Source organism: Brachycentrus maculatus, unplaced genomic scaffold, assembly GCF_059751285.1.
Source record: "Brachycentrus maculatus isolate JH-2025_06_01 unplaced genomic scaffold, ASM5975128v1 h1tg000048l, whole genome shotgun sequence".
Lineage (NCBI taxonomy): Eukaryota > Metazoa > Arthropoda > Insecta > Trichoptera > Brachycentridae > Brachycentrus > Brachycentrus maculatus.
The window spans coordinates 1,149,514-1,172,746 of NW_028280802.1; the positions used below are offsets into that span (position 1 = coordinate 1,149,514).

Genomic DNA, 23,233 nt, shown 5'->3' on the forward strand with positions numbered 1-23,233 from the left:
AATATCAACTTCTTTTTGTAATCAGAAATATTTCCAGCTTTACAAAGCCAAAGTTACGGATTTGTTTATTAAGTTTTGTGAAATACATACTAATACACAAACAATTAGTAAAAATAAGAAATTGTCCAATAATTTATTTTATTAATAAGAAATATTTTTAGCTTTACATGTTCAAAGTAACAGTTTGTTCACAATGTTTTATTTCTTATATACAAATAATTAGTAATAAATATTTTTGGAAATTAACCTATTTTTGTAATCAGAAATAAATCCAGCTCTACAAACTCTTAAGTAAATATTTGTTTACTAGGTTTTGTGAAATACATTCTAATATACAAACAATTAGTTATAATATCGCTCACTCCTTTCAAGAACGTCATAAATCAAAAAACTTGATATTTCAGGAGAACGTTTTTAAAGTTAAAAAATATTACACATTTTATTAAAAATAACTATCAAGCCACTTATTGAACTTTTTACTATGCAACACATCTTTTTAGGTAAAACCTGAAGGTTATTTCACAATTTGAAAAACATTTAATATATTTAAAAAAATAATTAAACAATACCTTTTCTTCAAAATGCAAAAACAACACTTTCTGCCCTGTAGCGGGTAAATATTATGTTAAAAATATGCCGCTTTTACTGGGATATAGTACATTTTCTGGGCATTCCGAAAACATCCACAACCGAAAATTGATGATTTTTGATTTATGACGTTCTTGAAAGGAGTGAGCGATATGTAGTTAGTAGTTACATAATAATTTTTGGATTTTAACCTCTTTTTGTAATCAGAAATAAATCCAGCTCTACAAATTCTAAAGTAAATATTTGTTTACTAGGTTTTGTGAAATACATTATAATATACAAACAATCAGTTATAATATGTAGTTAGTAGTTACATAATAATTTTTGGATATTAACCTCTTTTTGTAATCAGAAATAAATCCAGCTCTACAAACTCTAAAGTAAATATTTGTTTACTAGGTTTTGTGAAATACATTCTAATATACAAACAATCAGTTATAATATATAGTTAGTAGTTACATTATAATTTTTGGATATTAACCTCTTTTTGTAATCAGAAATAAATCCAGCTCTACAAACGCTGAAATGAAGATTTGTTCACTAGGTTTTGCGAAAATACAATCAGTAAAAATATGTACATATTTATGTAATAGTTTTTGAAAATTATTTTCTTCTTATAATAATCAGTAATAATTCCAGCTCTACATCTCCAAAGTAAAGATTTGTTTATTAATTTTGTGAAATACATTCTACCATACATACAATTAGTAAAAATATTTAGTTATAATATATAAGAATTTTTGGGTATCATTTTTTTTTTCTTTTTTACTATAATAAAATGAATTTATGCATATAAAAATGCTGGATGAATGAACGAAACAAATATACAAATGAAAAATGATATCAAAATATTGCAGAAAATGAAAATATGAAAACAAGAAAAATTGATTTGGCTAAGAGTATAAGTATACTTAAAAAAAAACCATATGTTAATTTGCGAATTTTGGAAACAAACATTGCAAACCTTGTTTTATTTTGGAAATATTACCCAACAATACAAACATTAAAATCCTAATCATTGGATTTCTATAAATGTACTTTTAAAGAATGATGCAATAAGGTTTTTTAATACTAAATAAAATTAACCAGAGCATTTAAGAACTAGTATTTGTCTGCCTCCATGATGTAATGGTTAGCGTGTTTAGCTACTATGGTGGATGTCCCGGGTTCGATTCCCAGGGGGGGCGTGAAAATAAATATTGGTGATTTTACACTCAAATATTTATTTAATATTATCCTGGACTGGTCCCTGAAGCGCAGGAGTGTCACATTCCCTTCATGTAAGTAACGATCGAGATAACACTGCGTCAATACGATGCAGTGCCCTACGCACCATTGGGTGTGGATAAGGGTTAGAAGAAGAATCATGCTGGAAAACCTATATTTGACTAAGTAACTAAGGATAAGTTTAATATTTTTTTCTTTAGTTTCGTTTGCGATTCTGAATCTCAAATTATAGTGCTAGAGTGAAGAGGTTAATGGACCTGTAGAGGGTATGGATGAACCTCATAGTCAAACAAAAAATAGTCCCAAAGGACTAAGGATGGCAATGATGTTCAATTAATTAATTAATCAACTTCTTTGTGTTCTTTCTTGACCACATACAGACTTTACATTTAAAATTTTAATAAATTATCTATTTTCATGCCCATTTGGTTGAAAAACTACTGAAACCTGCTAATGGTTTTATCACTTTTGATAATCACAATTACTTTTTTACTAACAATATTAGTTAATTTTTAGATAATCTGAAAAAAAAACTTACTCCTTAGTAGTTTAGTTTGTAAGAGCTCGTTCACCAACAATTTAAATACATTATATTCTCATATTAATCACCCGATTGTAGAAATTACAGTACTTTATTATTCCCCTACTTGTAGATCCATATATATACATATATATATATATATATATATATATATATATATATATATATATATATATATATATATATATATATATATATATATATATATATATATATATATATATATATATATATATATATATATATATATATATATATATATATATATATATATATATATATATATATATATATATATATATATATATATATATATATATATATATATATATATATATATATATATCGCTCACTCCTTTCAAGAACGTCATAAAACAAAAAAATTGATTTTTCAGGAGAACGTTTCAAAAGTTTAAAAATACAATATATTAAAAATAAATATCAAGCCACTTATTTAAATTTTTACTGTGCAACAGATCTTTTTAGGTAAAACCTGAAGGTTTTTCTCCATTTGAAAAATATTTAATTTATTTAAAAAAAATAATTAAACAATCCCTTTTCTTCAAAATGCAAAAACAACATATTCTGCTCTGTGGCGGGTAAATATTAAGTTAAAAATATGCCTCTTTTGCTGGGATATAGTACATTTTCTAGGCATTCCGAAAACATGCATAATTGAAAATTGACGATTTTTGATTTATGACGTTCTTGAAAGGAGTGAGCGATATATATAAATATATATAAATCACATGTTAATCCATAAATGAGCATATTATGCCACATGCTTTTAGTAACATGCCGATTTCTTAATTCAAAAGTAAATAATTTTAAAATCTAAAATAGTGTGATGAATTTTGTGATTCAATAAATAAATGAAATGTAGTCTACTAACTTAATTTTGGCATTAATATCTTGAATTAAAAAGACACACTTATTTGGCACTGTCATAGAGTTATTGTAATATTTAAAACAATATTTTAAGTGGAAAATGGCATAATTCTATTTAGACAAAAATCACATTTTATGGTGATAAACGGTATGTCCGATATGTAACCTAGTTACAACATATCATTTAAAAGAAGGTAAACGTTACTCCGTAAAGAGTAAATGTTACTCCCCTCACTACCAGCTATTAGCCCTATTAATTTCATATGTAAATATTATCTGATATTAGACAACATATTGATGATCGTGAAAGTTCTGACTATATTAGTATAATGATTTTAACTTAATCTTTTGCAAGTTAAGTTTACACACACAGTTTGTAGTACTGTTCTTCTGATTGTTAGGTGTGTATTTATGAGACAGTGTAAAATGTTTTTTTTAATAATTTAAAAGTACAATAATTTTTTGCTTCATACTTATCAATATTGATAACAGGTTATTTTATCATAGGTCAATTGTTACACTGCAGAATTTAAATAATTCTTACTTTAGGGTCAATAATTACCAAAATATTTTTTTGTTTATCTTGAAAGTTGATAAAATATTCGAAAATAATAGATATTTAAAAATAAATTAAACATTTGTACATATAATAAAAAATAAATTACATTGATGTGATGATAATGGTTTGTAAATAAATATTGACTGGACCAATTTCCACAAAAGGCTAAAAATTGGTCTCTAATATTATCACTAAATACAGTTCTTCATTATTTCCTTCTAATGTTACATATTTTCTTCTAAATGATTAGAAGACAGAAACAACATAATTCAATTATATCACAAAAAATAGTTTATAAATTAAGAAAGCAGTATCGATACAGTTTGGATTCATTATACAACGGAGAAAAAATAACTATCACTCCTTTTCTCAGATGTCGGCTCAAACAGACTGCTACCCTCAACTGCGAAATTCATGAATCCCAATCGCTTTATTATTTCGTCTACCTAATATCCCACTTTGCCAAGTCCTACCTGACTTTTATATTTGGACTGCAGAAGTGAGAGGACAAAACCATTCAATCATCATAAATATACATGTATTTAAAAAAAGGTTTTTATATCACTCAATAAATAATATTTATATTAGATTTTATTCATTCATATAAATGGCCGTATTTAATATACAAATACTATATAAATAATATAGGTACAAACACAGTTTGAAGTACTGAGTATGAATTACTCACAGTAGTATGAACTGTGTTTGTATTAGGAAAATATAAGAATATCTATATTTTTAAGTAGTTAGGATAACTATTACATATCATAAATGGATCCTATAAGTGTTAATGTTTTAAATACATCGTTGTTTGAATAACAATTATAAATGGATTGTATAAGTACAGAACTTTTAAATACATCGATGTTTGAATAATTATTATACATCATTAATGGATCGTATAAGTACAGAACTTTTAAATACATCGATGTTTGATTAGTTATTACACATCATTAATGGATCCTATAAGTACATAACTTTTAAATATATCGATGTTTGAATAATTATTACACATCATTAATGGATCCTATAAGTACAGAACTTTTAAATACATTAATGTTTGAATAGTTATTACACGTCATTAATGGATTCTATAAGTACAGAACTTTTAAATACATTGATATTTGAATAACTATTACATATCATAAATTGATAACTGTGTCAGTCAAACTTTATGCTTTAAAGAAGAAATCTCATATTTATAAAGTTTAAGGAATTACTTATATCCTTATTTAACTCCCATAATACAATACCTCTTATCTTTATATGTATTCTCTTAGATCAATGAAAATTGTCAAAAGATTCTTTTCATTAAACTCTGGCACAGCAATTTTAAATTGGTATTTTTATAAAATATGTAAATTCAAAGAGAATATTAGATTCTCTAACATGGTGTAAACGGTAATGTACCAATATATAATATAAGAGTATAAAAAAAACATATGATGGCAGTCAAGTGTAATACTGTCGCGAGATGTTTGTTGAAATATGCAGCGTTATGTGGCATTTTTTAGCACATACACCAGATCATAGACAATAATCTCCTTAAAGGTGACTGTATTAAAATCTCATTACAAATTACAAATCTGGATATGTCTGTTTCAAGTTTTTAGTATAACAATCCTGAGTGATGGTATGGTATATAAAATGATAGTTTTCAATGAATGAGAATGGGATACAAAAGTAAGGATCCATTTAACCTTTTTTCATATGGCCTTTTAGAGAATACAGGTATATCATATTATCCCCTACTTATTTCTAAATACCCAATACATGTACAAAGTTTGTCTAATGTTATACAGTATTGTTTGAATTAATGTGAACACAATACTTAGAAAAAATCAATATTTATTAGTTATAGAAACAATAAAACCGATGAATGATTGCAATTTAGATTGTTTTAATAGAAAATGTGTTATTTCTTGACTTTTATAACTTCTTCAACACATTTTGGCATAGAATCAGTAAGCTTTTTTTTAATTTTCTGATATTTGCTAGTCTTAAAACCATTTCAGCCTCAATCAGTTTTGTTTTTGCTGTGCAATCTATTTTACAAAGTCTAGCTTTCACAATAACTTACTGATTTTCAAAAGGAGTATGTCTGGTGAGTTTCACAAGGGATGATTTCTTTCTGTCCTTGAAATATTTCATCATGAGCTTGGACATGTCGCCCACTTCTTTCAAGAACGTCATAAATCAAAAATTTTCAATTTTCAGTTGTGCATGTTTTCGGAATGCACAGAAAATGTACTATATTCCAGCAAAAGCGGCATATTTTTAACTTAATATTTACCCGCTACAGGGCAGAAAATGTTGTTTTGCATTTTGAAGAAAATGGATTGTTTGATTATTTTTATAAATAAATTAAATATTTTTCAAATGGAGAAAAAACCTTCAGGTTTTACCTAAAAAGATCTGTTGCACAGTAAAAAGTTCAATAAGTGGCTTGATATTTATTTTGAATACATTGTGTTATATTTTTAAACTTTAAAATCGTTCTCCTGAAAAATCAAGAATTTTGATTTATGACGTTCTTGAAAGGAGTGAGCGATGTGGCATGAAACTGAATCTGTTGAAAAACTACTTGAGCATTGGAATCAACTTTTTCTTAGTTCAGCTTCCAATCTCTGTCCTAGCAAGTCTCTGTATTTTTGCGAGTTCATCATCCCTTCGATCTTCACAAGGCATCCGGTACCTTTATTAAAAACAACAAATAAAACGCGTCTGTACCTTGCTTTCTGTTATTACTCACTGACTGACTGAATAATAAAACAAAATAGCCGCTTCTTTGATATTAGAGTGTTGCCAACTGCGAAAAAAGAAGTAAAATTGTGAAAATGTTGATGAGTTCACATTAATTCGAACAATACTGTAAGTTATAATAAATTTGTGATTTAACAGTATACACATAGTTAACTTAATAATAGTCACAATTTGTCTAACCCGGAACATAACTTGATCATAACCTCAATTTTTACTATTATTTAATTTTTTTGTAAAAATTTAAGTAATATGTATTAGTATATAACCACCCGAGATTTTTATGCCTACTGGTTTCGAAACGTACCCGTCTCTTCGTCAGGACAATCACTACAACAGCATGAAGGCCGAGGCCGACTGCATGTCAGACCTCGGATCTTAATGTATGTTTGTTCTGCAACCCCTAGTGCATGTTGGTCATCGGGTCAACCGAAATTGCATGTGATAAACATTTTATGTAGTTGTAAGTGTGTAAATAGTGCTGGTGGTGACGGGTAGTATTGTTTGCATGCTGTTGTAGTGGTTGTCCTGACTAAGAGACGGGTACGTCTCAAAACCGGTAGACATAAAAATCTCAGTGAGTGGTTATATACTAATATAAGTAACATTTTTGTAAAAAAATATATATAAAAGCAAAAATGACAAACTACAAAGTAAATGCTTTAAATATTGATAATATTGAGAATATTACCTCAATTTGTTTGATGTGGACAGTCAACAAGACGATATTCTAACTTGTTTACCTATTTCCAGGTTTAGGGCTAAACAACTAATTTTTTAGCAGACCTAGATTTTGTAAACTAAATAAGATCCTTTTGTTTCACATTTTTATAAAAAAGTGCATCTTTCATCAAACATTATTAACACTAGAATCACCATTACAACCAATCAAATTATTGTATCAATTTTCGTATGTATTTAAGGGATAAATATTTTCACTTACATTAATGATTGAATTAATTGAATTACTGTTTGATAAGTAGTCAGAGTGACCAATGTCAATTTGAAACCGCCACCATCTTTTTGATTATACACACATAAAGTAAAAGCTCATCAATTCGAATTTTCAAATAATTCGAGAAATATTTGAAATTCTGGTCCCTCTGATAATATGTCAATAATACATTTCGTGCCAAATTAGATGTTTTTTTAAATTTAAATAATTTGGTAAATTCATTCACTGCTATTTTGTTAGCAAAAAACACGCAGTAAATGTTGGCATTTCTAGTATTAAATGTTTATATGATGAATGTGATAATAGCAGAATCGCTAGCTCAAATATGAGGGACAACGTGAATCAAATGTCAAACGTCATTTTGGCACCAGGGAAGATTGGTATAGTTGGTTGATTGGTTGATTATGTTTGCGCAGATCCATACGTTCCTGAGGGGGGTCGATAGGCCTTGGGAAGAGCCATAATCTGCAGTTTGTTGAAGGCGTACTTCCGTACCCCCGTGTTTTTGTGTGCATTCTCCCGCCGACAGCCCTTACTGAAAAATTACAAATTGAAATGAATATAGTTTGTTAGTTAACCTTTTCCTTACGGTGCTAAAAACTTCCGCTTGCAACGGTGATATGTATTCTGTACACCATATGATGCGGTGCCTTTTGCACTATGTGACAATGAGTACTATGGTTAGAGTACCTCCTCATGCAGTCCAACGCTCTGGAGAACTCGTGCTCAGCCAAGTGGTACTCCGTGGCGAGGATCTGGCACTGGTCCAGGGTGCAGGACATGCCCGTGCGGTCCTTGGCGCTCTTGCACGATATCACTCGAATGCCTGCAAATCGATAATCAGTTGAAAAAACAGGCGACCATTTGCTTCGAAGTGCTTCGTTCGGAAACAACTTTAGTTGGGTTTGGCTCGTCTTAAAGGACCCATGCAGTCAATTTTTGTTTAGTTTCAGGTTCATATGCATAGATCCATGATCCCTCGCCTGTCACGATCTTATAGACGTCTTTTGAAGCACCACGATTGAATTTTTTAAACAATTTGTTTGCACCAATCGACAGGAGTCTTTTTTTTAGCAATTTTTAAAATATGCGGTATCCAAATATAACAAATCTTTTTAACGACCAAATGTTCATGCAATATTGAATGTTTGCTAGTGGAACTAATGCCCAAGCATGCCTTAATCTAACGGTATGTCACATGATGATCTTGAAATATCAGTTTACGCAAAGCATCGGTTTTTTCCGGCACAACAGCCGATTTTGGACGACCTTCACGAAATTCGTCCTGTAACGAAGTGTGACCACGATTGAATTCAGAAAACTAGCGAAACACGGTGGCATGAGATGGCGCTTCATCACTAAAAGTTACAGCGTGTTGATTGGCACACAGTTGTTGGTTTAATCCATATCAAAAGTCATCGAAAACGTTCACGATTAAGTTCCATTTTTTTGACAAAATCAATTTATCAAAATTAAGTATCTGTAAACAACCCAAATATTACTCGTATGACAAAACGTTCTGAGTACATTTACCATTAAAAATGGCAAAATTTACGATGACAATGTCATTTTGGACATATACACATTAGTGTTGCCATATCTCAAAACTTAAGAAGCAACCTACGTATATTTATGTTTCCATACTGCCAAAGCAGGACTATGTGAGGATGCTATATTAAACCGAGCACATTGGCACAACGTGATATATTTATGTTTACATACTGCCAAAGCAGGACTATGTGAGGTATTCCACTAACCGTAAATATTTCTAATAAAGGTAGCTTACCATACATTTGTCGTACAGCGTGGGAAGCCAAATGTAATACTTCAACATTTTTGGACACTCTTGAGTAAACTGCAGTCTTTAAGCATTCCATTATTTCCGAGAGAGGCCTCAAACCAGATGACACTGTGAATCAATCACAAAGATTTATTAATGTTACCATATGGACCAATAACATGGTGATTCTTAAGTACTTGTATTGGTTATGTTCCTAGAAAGCTTCTTGCTTTCAGGTAAGCCTAAGCGGCTTGTGTTTAAATATAGAAATCAGGTTATAAAGTCTCAAGGTATAAAGCTAAAGAAAAATTAAAGGGCAGTCAAAAATCTCCATAAAAAAAAATACCTCTGGTAGTCACTAAGTTGGAAGCCAAGCTCAACTTGCGGAAGCGAAGAAAGTATTCATTCAGTCTCTCGAAGTTGTCGGCGTTGGACCTGTCCTGCGGACCGGTGGATCCAAATGACTCCGCAAAGGTTGCTTTTTCATTGATCCCGACATTGAAGAACAGCGGCGTAATCGTGAATGAGGATGCCTGGAAATAATACATCATTACTTAACCTGTCTAGGAGTGAGTTTCTGCAGACAAAACTGTATCCGGGGAGTGAGTTTATTTGTAAATTTTTTAAATTCTTTATAATTTTATATCACAGTCAATGCTACAAGTATAAAATCTTCTTGAATGATAAAAAGGAATCACACCAGTAAACATGATTGATATCAATATTATCCATGTTTTATGGGTTTTCTTTGACAGTGTCAGTGCAATGACGTCTCACAAATATTGTTTTAAGTGATATGTCACGAGTAAAACAGAAAAATAATCTGAAGCGTGGTTTTACGGTTTAAATATAACTTAAGATGGCAGTACAAGTGCCATTTTAGAAACAAATGTCACCAGGCTTGAGTTATTACTTATGTGACCTATGTGACCTGCGACAAGTAAAATCAAATTTAGACAACTTGCAAAAAAGGCTCGCTATCCCTGGTATGAGTTTACAGAATGTAAAAATTTTCACTACAGACATCTATTGGTAATCTCACCAATAGATGTCTATAGTGAAGTTCTAGTGATTCAAGAACAATGTTTCAAAATTGTTTCATATACATAGAACTTCCCAAGAATTTGAGTGGTGTGGTTGTCAATAATGGGTAGAATTGGTGAATGTTACACGTGTGTAAATTGATCACTCAAACCAGCCTATGACGGTCGTCAGCCCGGTAAATGCCCAGACTTCGTTATTCTTTTTCATCTTTGATGAGATGTCAAAAAATAATATGAAAATAACTCCTGTATTTGGAGATAATCCAGATTTTGTGAACAAGTATTTAGACACATTCAAAATGTTGTAATAATTCTTTATTAAAATGTATGGGTTTATTTTTTATACTATGTATTGATTTATAAGTATCTTCCGTACAGTTGAATGATAAAACTAGACTTTGTCTTAGTGAGTGCCATTTTGCATAGTGATTACATTTACCTGTTTTGTAGGTAGTTGAGCGTATACATTAGCTGGTGCTGGAATAGTCACAGTGATGGAGAATCGTGAGCCAGAGATCTGAGGCATTATTGTCCGCCTGAAAACAAAAACTCAGTACAGTAGTTCCTCATAATCAATTTAACTCTCGGAGAGTGTGGACAAACCCTATCCTCCAAACGAAAGTAGACCCAAACGAGTACAAACGATAGCACTTATAATTCAAATGCTGTTTTTATTTTTAAATAATAAAACTTGTGGAGACATTTACAAAATGATTCGTATAGTTTCTTGGTCTAAGTATTATGTTTATGAAACCGCCTTAATTAAAAATTAATATCGCAAAGACATAAGTTTAACAACTTGTTTACTGAAATAAAAAACAACAAAAAGGGCTATTATTAACTTCAATATTATTCAAAAAGCATTGGTTTTATGGTAGACCTTTTTTTTAATTCTTTGTGCTGGAAATTTTTTTGGAATGTGCATAATAACTTAAACAAATTTCATGACATATTACTATTTAATTGTACATACTTATTTGATTCTGGTTTAATTATATCGAAAAGTAAAAAACCAAAATATTAAAAATATTGAGCATTAACTTTATTTTCTTAGCGCCATAGAGGCAGAACTTAAGTAGTACGGCGAACCACGTATGCTGCCTCTGTGGCAGCACTCCAGTGCGTAGGGTTAAAATTGTTACATTTGCAGTTATGTACTACTCGTTGAGATTTTAGTCTACCAGTTTCCACCCTTAGTGCATGTTGATCTTTCGCAAAATAAAAAAATATTAATAATTTGTTGTGTGTGTGAATAGTACAATGCTAGTGGTGGATAGTGTTGCTTGCATGCCTGTGTAATGATTGTCCTAACAAAAAGTTGGGGCATCTCAAATGGTTACATATTATTAACCCATTTCCAATCCCTATGCAGAGCATATCGTAGTCATACAGGAGAAAGTGACCAAGTGCATTTCTTACAAAAATGTGATCATTGACTATTTGATATCTTACTGGCTTAATATTGCCCCGAAAAAAATCCCAAAGGATTTTAAACTTGGAAGTATAATATATGGACTTCTTAAAAATGGCTAACTGCATTGATATTTATTTTGTTGCCAAGCAAAAGTGACTTAAATGGCCCTCCTGAACATCTTACATTTTGTTAGTTAATCACTTTCTCCTGTACGACTACGATATGGAGTCCACAAACTGTCTCCAGGCTTTTCTATAGGCTGCCAGCTCCTTTGCATCCTCCCAAGTCAGATATGCGTCCGCGACGAGAACTGCCAACGAATTGTCAGCAGTGGTCGTCCTGGGTGGCGCGAATCTGATGCCTTGTAAAAGAGGCAAGCTTGATGGCGGCTCTCGGGAGGCATGCGGAGTACATGGCCAAGCCAACTGAATAGCCTTTTCTTGATGACAACTGTGACCAAGATTTGCGGCGTCCTACGCCTTATCTTTTCATTCCTCACAAAGTCAAACCACCGCACGCCTAAGATTCTCGGCAGACACCTATTCTCAAAGCTCAGTACATGGCTGCTCTGTGCCCTTGTAAGGTGTCATGTTTCACAACGGTATAAGAAAACAGGAGCAATGCAGGCATTGTACAGGCGGCATTGGCAAATGGTTACATAGTAACGTAAATGACATTTTGTTAAAAAAAAAAATTAATCAATATTGCAATCATATTCAGTTCATTTTCGCAGGTAAGGGAAGGGGAAACCTTCACCCTTTCTCATCCTTTTGTATCATTGATAAATTACTTATGAATACAAGTCTTTATTTATTGGGTCAGAATAGTTTTTCTACCTGTGGTCCCACGTGGTCAGCTGGAAGACCACGGTCCTGAGGTCCTCGACGGCGATGACCATGTCTCCCCACATGGACACCTCGCTGCCGTGCAGACTGAGCAGGCCCTGCACGGAGCACAGGGGGCCCATGCCGGCCCGCAGCAGAGCGCCCACCGTGTCCGCATCCGTGCTCCACACCCAGCACACGAGGCCCGTTATCAGCGAGGTTAGCTGGGATGGAAATTTAAAAAAATTAAATTTGTTCATTTTAGCTTCTGACACATTTTTAACACACTAAGGCAGGCATGGGGAACCTGCGGCCTTAAGACCGCATGCGGCCTTTTGGCTATTCTAGTGCGGCCTTTTGGCTGATGCCAATTTTTGTAAATAGGCATTTTTTACATATTTTTTAAAATTGCATTTTTAACAATTTATATTATGATATAATTAAAATATTTAGTTTATAGGCGGGGTGTCAAAGTTTTCTTTACTGCGGCCTCATGTTGAATCAGATAAGTGAATGTGGCCTTTTGAAATAGAAATGTTCCCCATGCCTGCACTAAGGTATATCTACCCGTTCGGTCGATTGATACTTAACCACTTCTGTGGTAAACCTCTTGGAAAAAAGTGGGTCAAAAAAAGCTACCGTTTTTTTTTCACTATTATGTTTTTTTTTATCATATTTTGAAATATAATAAATCAGTATAAAACATAAATAAACAATATTAGGAAAGAAAAAAAAACAAAGGAAGTATGGGTTTATTATATTAGACTGGTGGGGGAATGACCCGATTTGGATTCGGGTAAATCACTATAAAAAGTTTCGTGTACGATGTGCCCGAACTGGATCTGGGCAAATCACTGTGTCAGCTAAATACATACCCGAATTGTATTTGGACAAATCACACAAGGGGTTAAGGACGGGAAGGGTATTTTTACCTTGTGGGCCGGCCACATTCAATTCAATGTCACAAAAGAAGGAATTATTCAATGTTTTTATATGAATATCACGTACCAATGTCTTTGGTACAACACATTTCAGACGGGTGTTTTTTTATGCCTGCAGACCCTGCTGGCGACAGGATTCGATAATTATATACATGTAGTTAAGACCTTAATAAAGAGATTCATATAAAATATAAAACATAATATTCATATAAAAACATTAAATAATTCCTTCTTGTCTGACATTGGAATTTTTTTTTAATAATCAGAATCCCAAAGTTAGGAGCAGTATCATATTGTATCGTCACAAAGGAAAATAATAGTTTGGAGCAGAGCCACTTACAGCTTGGGAGAAGCACACGTCCCGGCGCAGCTGCAGCGCCACGGCCTGCTGCTGTGAGGGTCCGCGCACGCGGAGCACGGCGTGAGCGAGGCGGCCGCCCTTCAGCAGCCCGTCCATGGCCTGCCGCAGCTTGCGCATGGAAGGGCGCAGCTCCGCCGCCCAGTCTGACACGTCGGCCAGCACCAGACCTATACACCACATAGCACAAACCACATTATCATACAAACATAATGCTTATAATTATGCCTCTTTATATCTCGTGATATATTTTTTACATTAACCGGATCCACGCGGCTCGCTTAACCGTATGTGTTTTCACAAAACATGCCCCATACGCGGCTGACATAAGAGTATGTGTTTTTACTTTGCTCCAAGTTTCGAACCTCAGTTCAACTTGGAAGGATTTTTTCATGGTGCGGAACTTTGGATAAAATAATATGTCAATCCTTGGCCTTATGACATCTGTTGAAATATCTGACTAATAATTTGTAACATCACAAGGATAAATAAAAGAACAGATCCCTGATTTTTCTGGAGGTCGGTAATTAGTCCGCGCCATAATCATGCCCTATATCTGTCTCACTCTCGACGCTACGCATCGCCAGTGGGTAAGAGTGACACACAATGCGTGCTTTGATTTATTTATGTTACGATCCTATTTGTTTATATTACGATATATTTCAAGAATAATGTGACACAAGTGTATTATAGAGTACCAAAAAAGCACAATGAATCCCATTGAACGTTTTTGTTTAGGAAAATAAATCGTTTCTTAAGTAAATACATAATAAAGGCAAAATACCGCCAGGCACGGGCGTCTCTCAGGAACAAAGTTAACGCGGTTAAAAGGTTAATAATTATCAGATCAAATTAGAAAATTTAATTGTCTAATTGTTCATATTGTTTTCAAATGTGTACACTTTATATTAGTGTAAGTTGGTGTGTAGAAGAGAAAAAAACTAACCACACTGAAGAGGTGGTGCACACAGGCATGTAAAATGAGCAGTGTATGGTAAACGGTAATGGGTTAACTTTTAAAATAAGGTGTTGATTCTGCCTTCCGCGGGTCTTTTATTTCAGTTTAAAAATATTTCATTTGATGTATTTTGTTTGAAAACATGTATATATAACTTATATTATTTATTGATTCAGAATGTTGATAAAAAAAAATATAAATAAACACTTGTATAACCACTTAATGAATTTTATCTGCAGGTGAAAAGTAAAACTCTGTAGAACGTCTGTTAGTTTTCGAAACTAGTTGTGTGTAATGAAATAAAACTCATTAAGTGGTTATCCAAATGTTTAATTTTTTTTTTTAATTATTGATTGTGTGTTACTTACCATCAGTGAATTTATTTCCTTTCTTCATGACCCTGTTTACGGTTTCGACAGTCTTGTTGAGGGCTTCGTCAGCCTCTGTCGCTGCGGAAGAAGCCTGATTCTTGGAGTTTACTCCATTCTCTTCACCCTTCAGGGGAATGTGGATATATTCCGGACATTCTTTTCCATCATCGGCCTTCTTGGATGCGCCCTGACTCTCCGTTAAATTGTCTCGTCGGATATTACGTTTGATGCCCTCAGGGTCCACATTGGCTGACTTATCGGTTTGTGGTTGGTTGGTAACAATATTCTGCGGGGAAATCACAATGGATTATAATATTAACCCACTATAAACCTACAATAACATTTTATAAAAAGGTACTACAGTAAAAACTCGTTAATTTTAAAAGTATAATATATATATTTAAAAAAAACGTTAAATCTCACAAATATTTACATACACATCTTAAAAAAAAATTTAAAAAAATATATTCCCAACAGCTTAACACATTTCGGACAGGTATTTTTTTACGCTTGTGGACTGCTGATGATGGGATTTGATAATTATGCACATATAGTTAAGACCTTAACAAAGAGATTGGTATATAATATTCATATAAACACCTCTGATAATTTCTTTCTTTCTGCCTTTGAAATGAGGATGGCGCAGAAGGTAAAAAATACCCTTTTCGTCCTTAAGCATCAATCAACCGAACGGATGGAAATACCTTTCCCATCTGAAGTGTGTTAACTTATGACTCCAAGCTAAGGCTAGAGAGCTGAAGGGGGGGTATGCTGGGGGATATTGGCATGGGGATGCAACCCCTATAAGATTTGCACAAAAGTGGATACACTTGTTTTTGTACTGTGAAAGCTACCTGTTTAATAAACCGACGCTGATTTCAAACTGTGAGCTCCTCTTCCATTTTGGAATAAGACAATATTTTGCTTGTGAATATAATGACACATTATCGCAGGATGTCCCTCATTTGGTGTGAGTATGTCCAATTTTTGAAAGGGAGAGATTTAAATTGGAAATAGAATGTGCAAAATAGGGTATTCAGTTGACAAAATTGATGAGGCTGTGGGACATTAAAAAAATCCGTGAGTTATTCTCTACCTCTGCCGTAATATTTTGTTCAAAATTATAAAGAAAATGACTTTAAAAAATAATTTTCTATGTAAATTCATAACTAAAAGTGCTAACACGGACAATCAACTCTTTCGGTAAAGTGACAGAATGCACCTTTTATAATTATAAATCAATTATTGATTTTATTTTATATATTTACAAGAAATATGTGTTTATTGTAACTATCAATAAAAGAAATCAATCAAACTAAACACTTTTCCTAAATTCAAATTATAAATTTAAAAATTAAAAAAAATTAAGAAAAAAATTATAATTTTCAAATTAACAAGCTTTTACTATTTTCTTTTTTATACATATTGCTTATTTCAATAATTAGATGTAATTTTTTCTGCAGTTAAACATTGAGCAGTGATACTGTGCAACGACATTGCCATGACTTGAGATAATTTTTATCAAAGTATTCTAAAAAAGTGCACCTACCAAAAAAAGCACTTCAATTATACATTTTAAGTTGTGATGTTTGCACAAATGTAAAATATAAAAAAAGGTTATATTTTTCAGAACTTTTGATGATCATTGACTTATGCAGTTGTGACTCTAATCATGTGACAAGACTATAGGAGTCCCGTAGAACTCTTTCAGCCAAACCTTTTTGAAAACTGCTTGACTTTCAAATATAATTTTTGATCACATTTGAGTGAAACGTGTCACAGCACCATATGAAGACTGATAATGATCACCTTTTCATTGGCAGTGGCCAACCCGTTCTTGGAAACCCTCTTGAAATTGGAGGAACACGCCGACATAGAGCCACTTTGTCCTCTCAACCTCACAGCTGGACTGCCACATCTTCCGCAGAGGAATTTCACCTGGAAAAAAAAATCATTTGAAGGGTACTGTGAATGGCTTCACAACTTCACCACAATCACCATCACACAGTTCCCACCAAAAAACATACCTTGTATGTACCTCTGTACACCTATACCTTGTTTATTCAACCAACAAAGGGTTGAATCACCCGTTGTTAGTTTTTTTTTTTTTTTTTTTGGCAAAGCACCCAATTTTGGTGATACCTGCCATACTAGTGATTTTATATACTTAAATAATATTTTTTTTTATTGATTTTTTTTTGGGGTCACACGCTTTTGCCATACTTTTTCAAATGCTTAATAATCGCACCGTTAACATTTTTTTAAACAAACAGCATGGAAGTGTACAAGACATTTTATCTGATTTGGCTTTACAAGTAAATATCATCACAATCTCACGCACAACAAACGAATCACAAATGAATAAATAAACGCATCACAAATTATAATACCTTATATATTTACATTTGTATATTACATTTAAATAATACAATTACATATATATCGTTTACACTCTTTCTGATATTTTAATTAAATAAAAAAACATAATTTAAATCGTGCAAAAATGGATTAGTAATACAAAAATATATCAATTTTCTTTTTTTGTCTTATCTGCACCAAATGGTGCATAGTGTGCTGCATCGTGTATAAGCAGTGTTATCTTGATCATTTATTATATGAATGAAAGGTAAATAGTCCTGTGCTTCAGGTACCAGTCAAATATTAGAGTGAAAAGTCACATTATTTTGACCCCACTCCAGCACAGTAGTCAAACGCACTGACCATTAAGACAGCCAAACAAGTATATGTACCAATAGAATAAGCTTATTAGCAAAATAATTTATTTGAGTTGTACATATTACAAAAATGTATAAACTAAGTAATGTTTTGAATGTTTAAGATTTTGTTGATAAGAGTAGTGACTGGTTAAAAATGTATAGTTTTTAGATGTGTTTTTGTGCTATGCATTCCTAGGTGTATAAATCAAAATGGGTGGACATTGCTAATACATCGCTGCTAATGAGAAATCGCATGTGCAACAATCATGTATGTGCATAGTATTGAAAATGGATTTCAGTAAATGTATTTATGTAATAAAATAGAGCATCGAACTGGACAGGGAGGAGATTATTATATATTACGCAACGCATAGTGTATAATTTTTCAGTCTTCTGAAGAAAATGTCAAAAATTGTATATACAGTCCTCAAAGCTGAGTGTGTATTGATCCGCTCAATTAATTTAATTCTTTTTGCATTCATTGATTCAGCGGTCACTGTGTGGTAATATCTATACATTTTTTATTTAAATCTGGCTTGGTAAATACCACTATTTCTTAAAATCTATTACGACTCGTGTTTCGATGCATTCTGCATCATTTTCAAACACCGTATGGTATTTGAACCATACGGTGTTAGAAAATGATGCGGAAAATGTATAGTGAGTCAGTAAAAGAACCTTTATTGGCATTGAGGCTTTAGTACATTTAATATATTATATAAGGTCTTTGTCAGGGACAAACTGTTTTTGGTAAAATATGTTTTACTGTGGTCCAATTAAAAATTGTCATAAAAATTGCATATTCCACTATGCGAATAATGAATGTCCGGATAACAGAGGTTCTACTGTACCTTGCTGACAAGGCACATGACGCTGGCTTCTACATTCAGCTGCGTGAGGTCCCAAGGCTCCGGCTCATCGTTGGGCTGGTAGTAGTTGGCCGAAGGAGAGCTGGACATAGCGTGCATGTCTAAGAACTGTTTGGCAATGGTGTCATTATTACATCCATTCACTCCCGATGAAGACTCATCAGAGAATGAAGCACTCTAGAAACATGTAACAATTAAGTTGAAATCTGCAAAAATGTTATTATTTTCTATGGCAAGAAACAACACCTGTATGTCTGAGCCAAAAAGTGCTTAATTAAACCTCCCTTCCCTGTGTTGGGTATCTACTACACATTGCTTCTAACAACCATCAATATCTCTATAAATACAAGGTTAAGATTTCAGGTAGTATATTTACGCATTCCTCAATAGTGTATTTACGCATTGATTTAAAAAATAATGTTAATAATAATCTGAATTTTATGAAAATCGAAAACAAATTAGGTAATAAACAGCGCTGTTAGTGCCTCGACCTTGGATATCGACGATACGTGAAGACTGTGCGGGAAGCACGACACTATATTCGCATCTCACTCTTGCATACTTCACTGTGGAAGTGCGAGGAGTGCGGTCACTACCAATAGTAGCGGCAGGCAGCAGTAAGCTCTTAGGCTTGCAACCAGAGCGGGTCTATACCCGTTCCGTGAGCGTTGCCAAACGGTTTTTTAATGTTTTCAGCAAATTAATCTCAATTATTATAATTATTTACTACAATTACAATTAATTGAGGGGATGAGCTATGTATGTTCTTATTTTTCCCATTTAAAATTGCTAATGCTTTATTGTGTACTGACTATCCAACACCGAAATGTCATTTTTATTTTAGCACCATAAGGAAAAATTTATAAAAATGTGTAAAATATTGTTAGTATTCTAAGTTTGACTGATCTAAATATAATACCTGTGGTAAAAATCAATTTTGAAATATGAAATAATGACATTTTGTCTTGGACATCCAGATATGATGTTTTAAAGTTTTTGAGATATTCTTACTTCTGTCTCTTTGTGATCGTCGCTTGTGATTTTACCATCACCATTTTCAGTCGAATCAACGGCTGATCGTGGAGGAAGAGGACACTCCACACTGCTCGGCATGTTTCTACAATCCAGAGAATAAAACTCTTTGGACTCCTTGCGAGTATCGAATGACTGCCCGATATTGAGGGAAGAAAAAGGATTCTCATCACATTTTAAATTATGGCTGCTTTCAGATTTTGCCACGCACTCTAAAGTTTCATCGACGTAATTGAAACTTCTAAACTCTCCGAGCCTTAACCTTTCGTCGGAGTCATCCACAAAATACTGCGGATGAAAGTTAAGTTCACCATTGCTAGATTTAGCATCTTGAGCTTTCAAGGCGGGCTCATTTTTGGTGTTATCACAAGGCCTATTCCCTTTGGTTTCTGTCAGTTGTCGGGGATTGAAGACAGAGGGAAAGTTGTTTGGTACACTGGAAGACGTCTGAGTTGGATTTGGCCACTGGTTTTGGGGCGTGGATGGCGTTGCAAAATCTTCAATTTCAGGACTTTTCAAGTCTAGCAAGCTCAACTGTTGCGTTAGCTGCTTGAATGGTGACAAAACCTAGAAGAAAAATATATGCTAATCAATCTTCTTCCTGCATATTCATCTCAGAATAAAGGCATTATAAGAAAACCTCAAAAGGTTATTATAAAATATGGCACCTTACGAGGGCCCTGAATAACTATCTACTTGGCTTTGAGAACATATGTCTATGGTAAACCATGGTAAACAGGAAGTTAATTTTATATGCTTTACATAGTAAGCAGATATGGACAAAGAACTAAAACTCCTCTAGTAAAAAAAATGAAAATAGTAAAAAAAAAAATTTTGTTGATAGTTCTAATCCAGCATAAGTACTATAACTTCTTCTAACCCTTATACGCACCCAATGGTGCACAGGGCACTGCATCGTATTGACAAAGTGTTATCTCGATCATTACTTACATGAAGGCAAGGTGATCACTCCTGGGCAATATTAAATAAATTTTAGAGTGTAAAAATCACTAATAATTATTTACAACCCCCCCTGGGAATCGAACCCGGGACCTCCAGCACGGTAGCTAAACACGCTAACCATTACACCACGGTGGCGGACATAACTACTACTATGAGACATAACTAGATAGAAATCATTCAAATGACACATTACCTGCGGCCTAGGAATTTTTTTATCCGAGGTAGTAGGGGACGGGGGCTCAGCCGGCGGGTTGGCGATCTTGTGCTGCTCGATGAAGGCGAGCGCATCCTCCACCTGCCCTGGATCCCACAGTGACAGCAGAGCACGCGTCCGCGCCACCATCTGCTCCGCCAGAGGCATCATGCCCGCCGCTGTGCGGCACGACGCCAACCGGAGCAGCCCGCGCATCGCTCGCACCACCTGCCAAGATCAGTGATATGTTATCAATAATGTACGTTTCACATTTAACAGTATGCATTTAAGGGTTAACCCTTAAATGCATACCGTTGCAATTCTGCAATTTTACATCATTTTTTCATTAATTGATTCGGCAGTCACAATGTGGTAAAATCTATCCATTTTTAATTAATGCTTTACTTATAAAATACCACTATTTCTTAAAATCTACTGTGACACGTGTTTTCATGCATTCCGCAACATTTTCAAACACCGTGTTTGAAAATGATGCGGAATGAATCAAAACACGTGTCACAGTAGATTTTAAGAAATAGTGGTATTTACTAAGCAAAACATAAATAAAAATTTTCACATCAGTTGAAAAATCCATTATATATATATTTATATATTTTTTTCATTTCACTAATAGATGTCACTAGTGAAATTCTAGTGATTCAAGAACAATGTTTCGAAAATTGGATCATATATATAGAGTAGTGTGGTTGTCAATGATTTCTTCTAGCGAGTGTTTTTGCCTAGAATTTTCACTCACGAATTACATGAAATTATAGTAACTTTAAACGTAAAGAGTAAATCCACTCACAAGTAGGCATAGCCTATGAAACTTAAAAAGTTGAAGCCTGAGTAGGGTCATGATAAGCTGTGTTGCATAAGCCGTAGCTAGATTTCAAAGTCACTTGGACGTTAGGTAATTCAAAAAAAATTATTCTTGCAAAAAAAATTATATAATGATATAAATTTGATATTCTATGGAAAGCTCTAGTCTTAAGTAGGGTAATTTCATTAATGGATTCAGCAATCACTTTGTGGTAAAATCTATTCATTTTTAATTTAAGTTTTTACTTAGTAAATACCACTTTTTTTTTAAATGTATTTCGATGCATTCCGCATTATTTTGAAACATCATACGGTGTTTGAAAATGATATGGAATGCATCGAAACATGTGTCACATTTTGAAACATCATACGGTGTTTGAAAATAATGTGGAATACATCGAAACACGTGTCACATAATGAAACATCATACGGTGTTTGAAAATGATGTGGAATGCATCGAAACACATGTCACAGTAGATTTTACAATACGGTATTTACTAAGTAAAACTTATATTATTAAGTAGCATAGACTGCGGCAATTTTGTATGTCAGTTTCAATCAGTCCAGTGATATTTGATAATAATATTTACCTCTCCTCGAAGTTGTTTGATCGCTTGCACCGCCTCGCTTGCCTGCACCACCCGAGTGTCTTCTGCGCTCGGTGCCACAGTTTTCATTTGTTGCACCAAACTGAAAGTGGTAATCAAAATACATGCATACATATAAAACTCAGTTTTGGAATAAGACTTGGTTATTTGCTGTAATAACTGTCGGGAGGTTTTTTCATCAACCCCACCCTAATTATACTCGGACAGTCCCTCAGTATACTAATCACAAGCAGGCGCCATGGCGTAGTTGGGTAGACGCTTGACTGCAAAACTGGCGTCGTGGGTTTGATTCCCGCCAGTTGCAAAATGAATTCAAGATTTATTTTCAATTGGTCTGGGTGTTTGTGATGTTTGTGATGATTCTCTTGTGCTCTACCAAAAGTAAGCAAATAAAAAGCTTATAAGCGTCTGCCGCTCTCTACCAACAGTACGGCAAAGGACGTTTTTAAGTGTTTCCCGAAAACAATGTGTTATTAAAAGTTGTCATCTAGTAAATAAAAAGTAGAATAAAAGATTGCGCTTACCGAAATAAGCCTCCGGATCGTCCAAACTTCTGACAAGGCGCCGAGAAAGAACCGACAGTTATGAGATCGTAAAACCCTGACTTGCTCAGGGTGTCATTATGGACCCACATTCTCTGTATGTGAAGATTCACCGGTGCAAACTCGAGGTAGGGGTCGTCTGAAATTCATACTCATTTATTAATAAAACTGACTAAAATATACCAATTGCATTCTTGATGTAACAGCATATAACGCTTAGCAAAACAAATGCATCAGCTACAGACTTCCATATTTTTATATACAGATATATTTACAACGG

At 33.4% G+C, this 23,233-nt stretch overlaps 1 protein-coding gene across 2 annotated transcripts in view; it reads right to left on the reverse strand.

The window, feature by feature from the left end:
• Positions 1–2,708: 2,708 nt before the first annotated feature.
• Positions 2,709–23,233, reverse strand: part of LOC148312236 (inositol polyphosphate-4-phosphatase type I A) — a 35,748-nt gene continuing 15,223 nt past the window's right edge. For both annotated transcript variants that reach the window (XM_088277621.1, XM_088277620.1), the window contains 14 exons: positions 22,936–23,092; positions 22,394–22,493; positions 20,982–21,209; positions 19,805–20,392; positions 18,776–18,970; positions 17,017–17,145; positions 15,205–15,493; positions 13,861–14,048; positions 12,592–12,803; positions 10,781–10,877; positions 9,645–9,831; positions 9,305–9,427; positions 8,209–8,344; positions 2,709–8,053 (listed from right to left, as the gene is read on the reverse strand). In XM_088277621.1, coding sequence (XP_088133747.1) covers positions 7,921–8,053; positions 8,209–8,344; positions 9,305–9,427; positions 9,645–9,831; positions 10,781–10,877; positions 12,592–12,803; positions 13,861–14,048; positions 15,205–15,493; positions 17,017–17,145; positions 18,776–18,970; positions 19,805–20,392; positions 20,982–21,209; positions 22,394–22,493; positions 22,936–23,092 — 2,762 coding nt within the window. In that variant the 3' untranslated portion in view covers positions 2,709–7,920. The remainder of the gene's footprint in view (positions 8,054–8,208; positions 8,345–9,304; positions 9,428–9,644; positions 9,832–10,780; positions 10,878–12,591; positions 12,804–13,860; positions 14,049–15,204; positions 15,494–17,016; positions 17,146–18,775; positions 18,971–19,804; positions 20,393–20,981; positions 21,210–22,393; positions 22,494–22,935; positions 23,093–23,233) is intronic.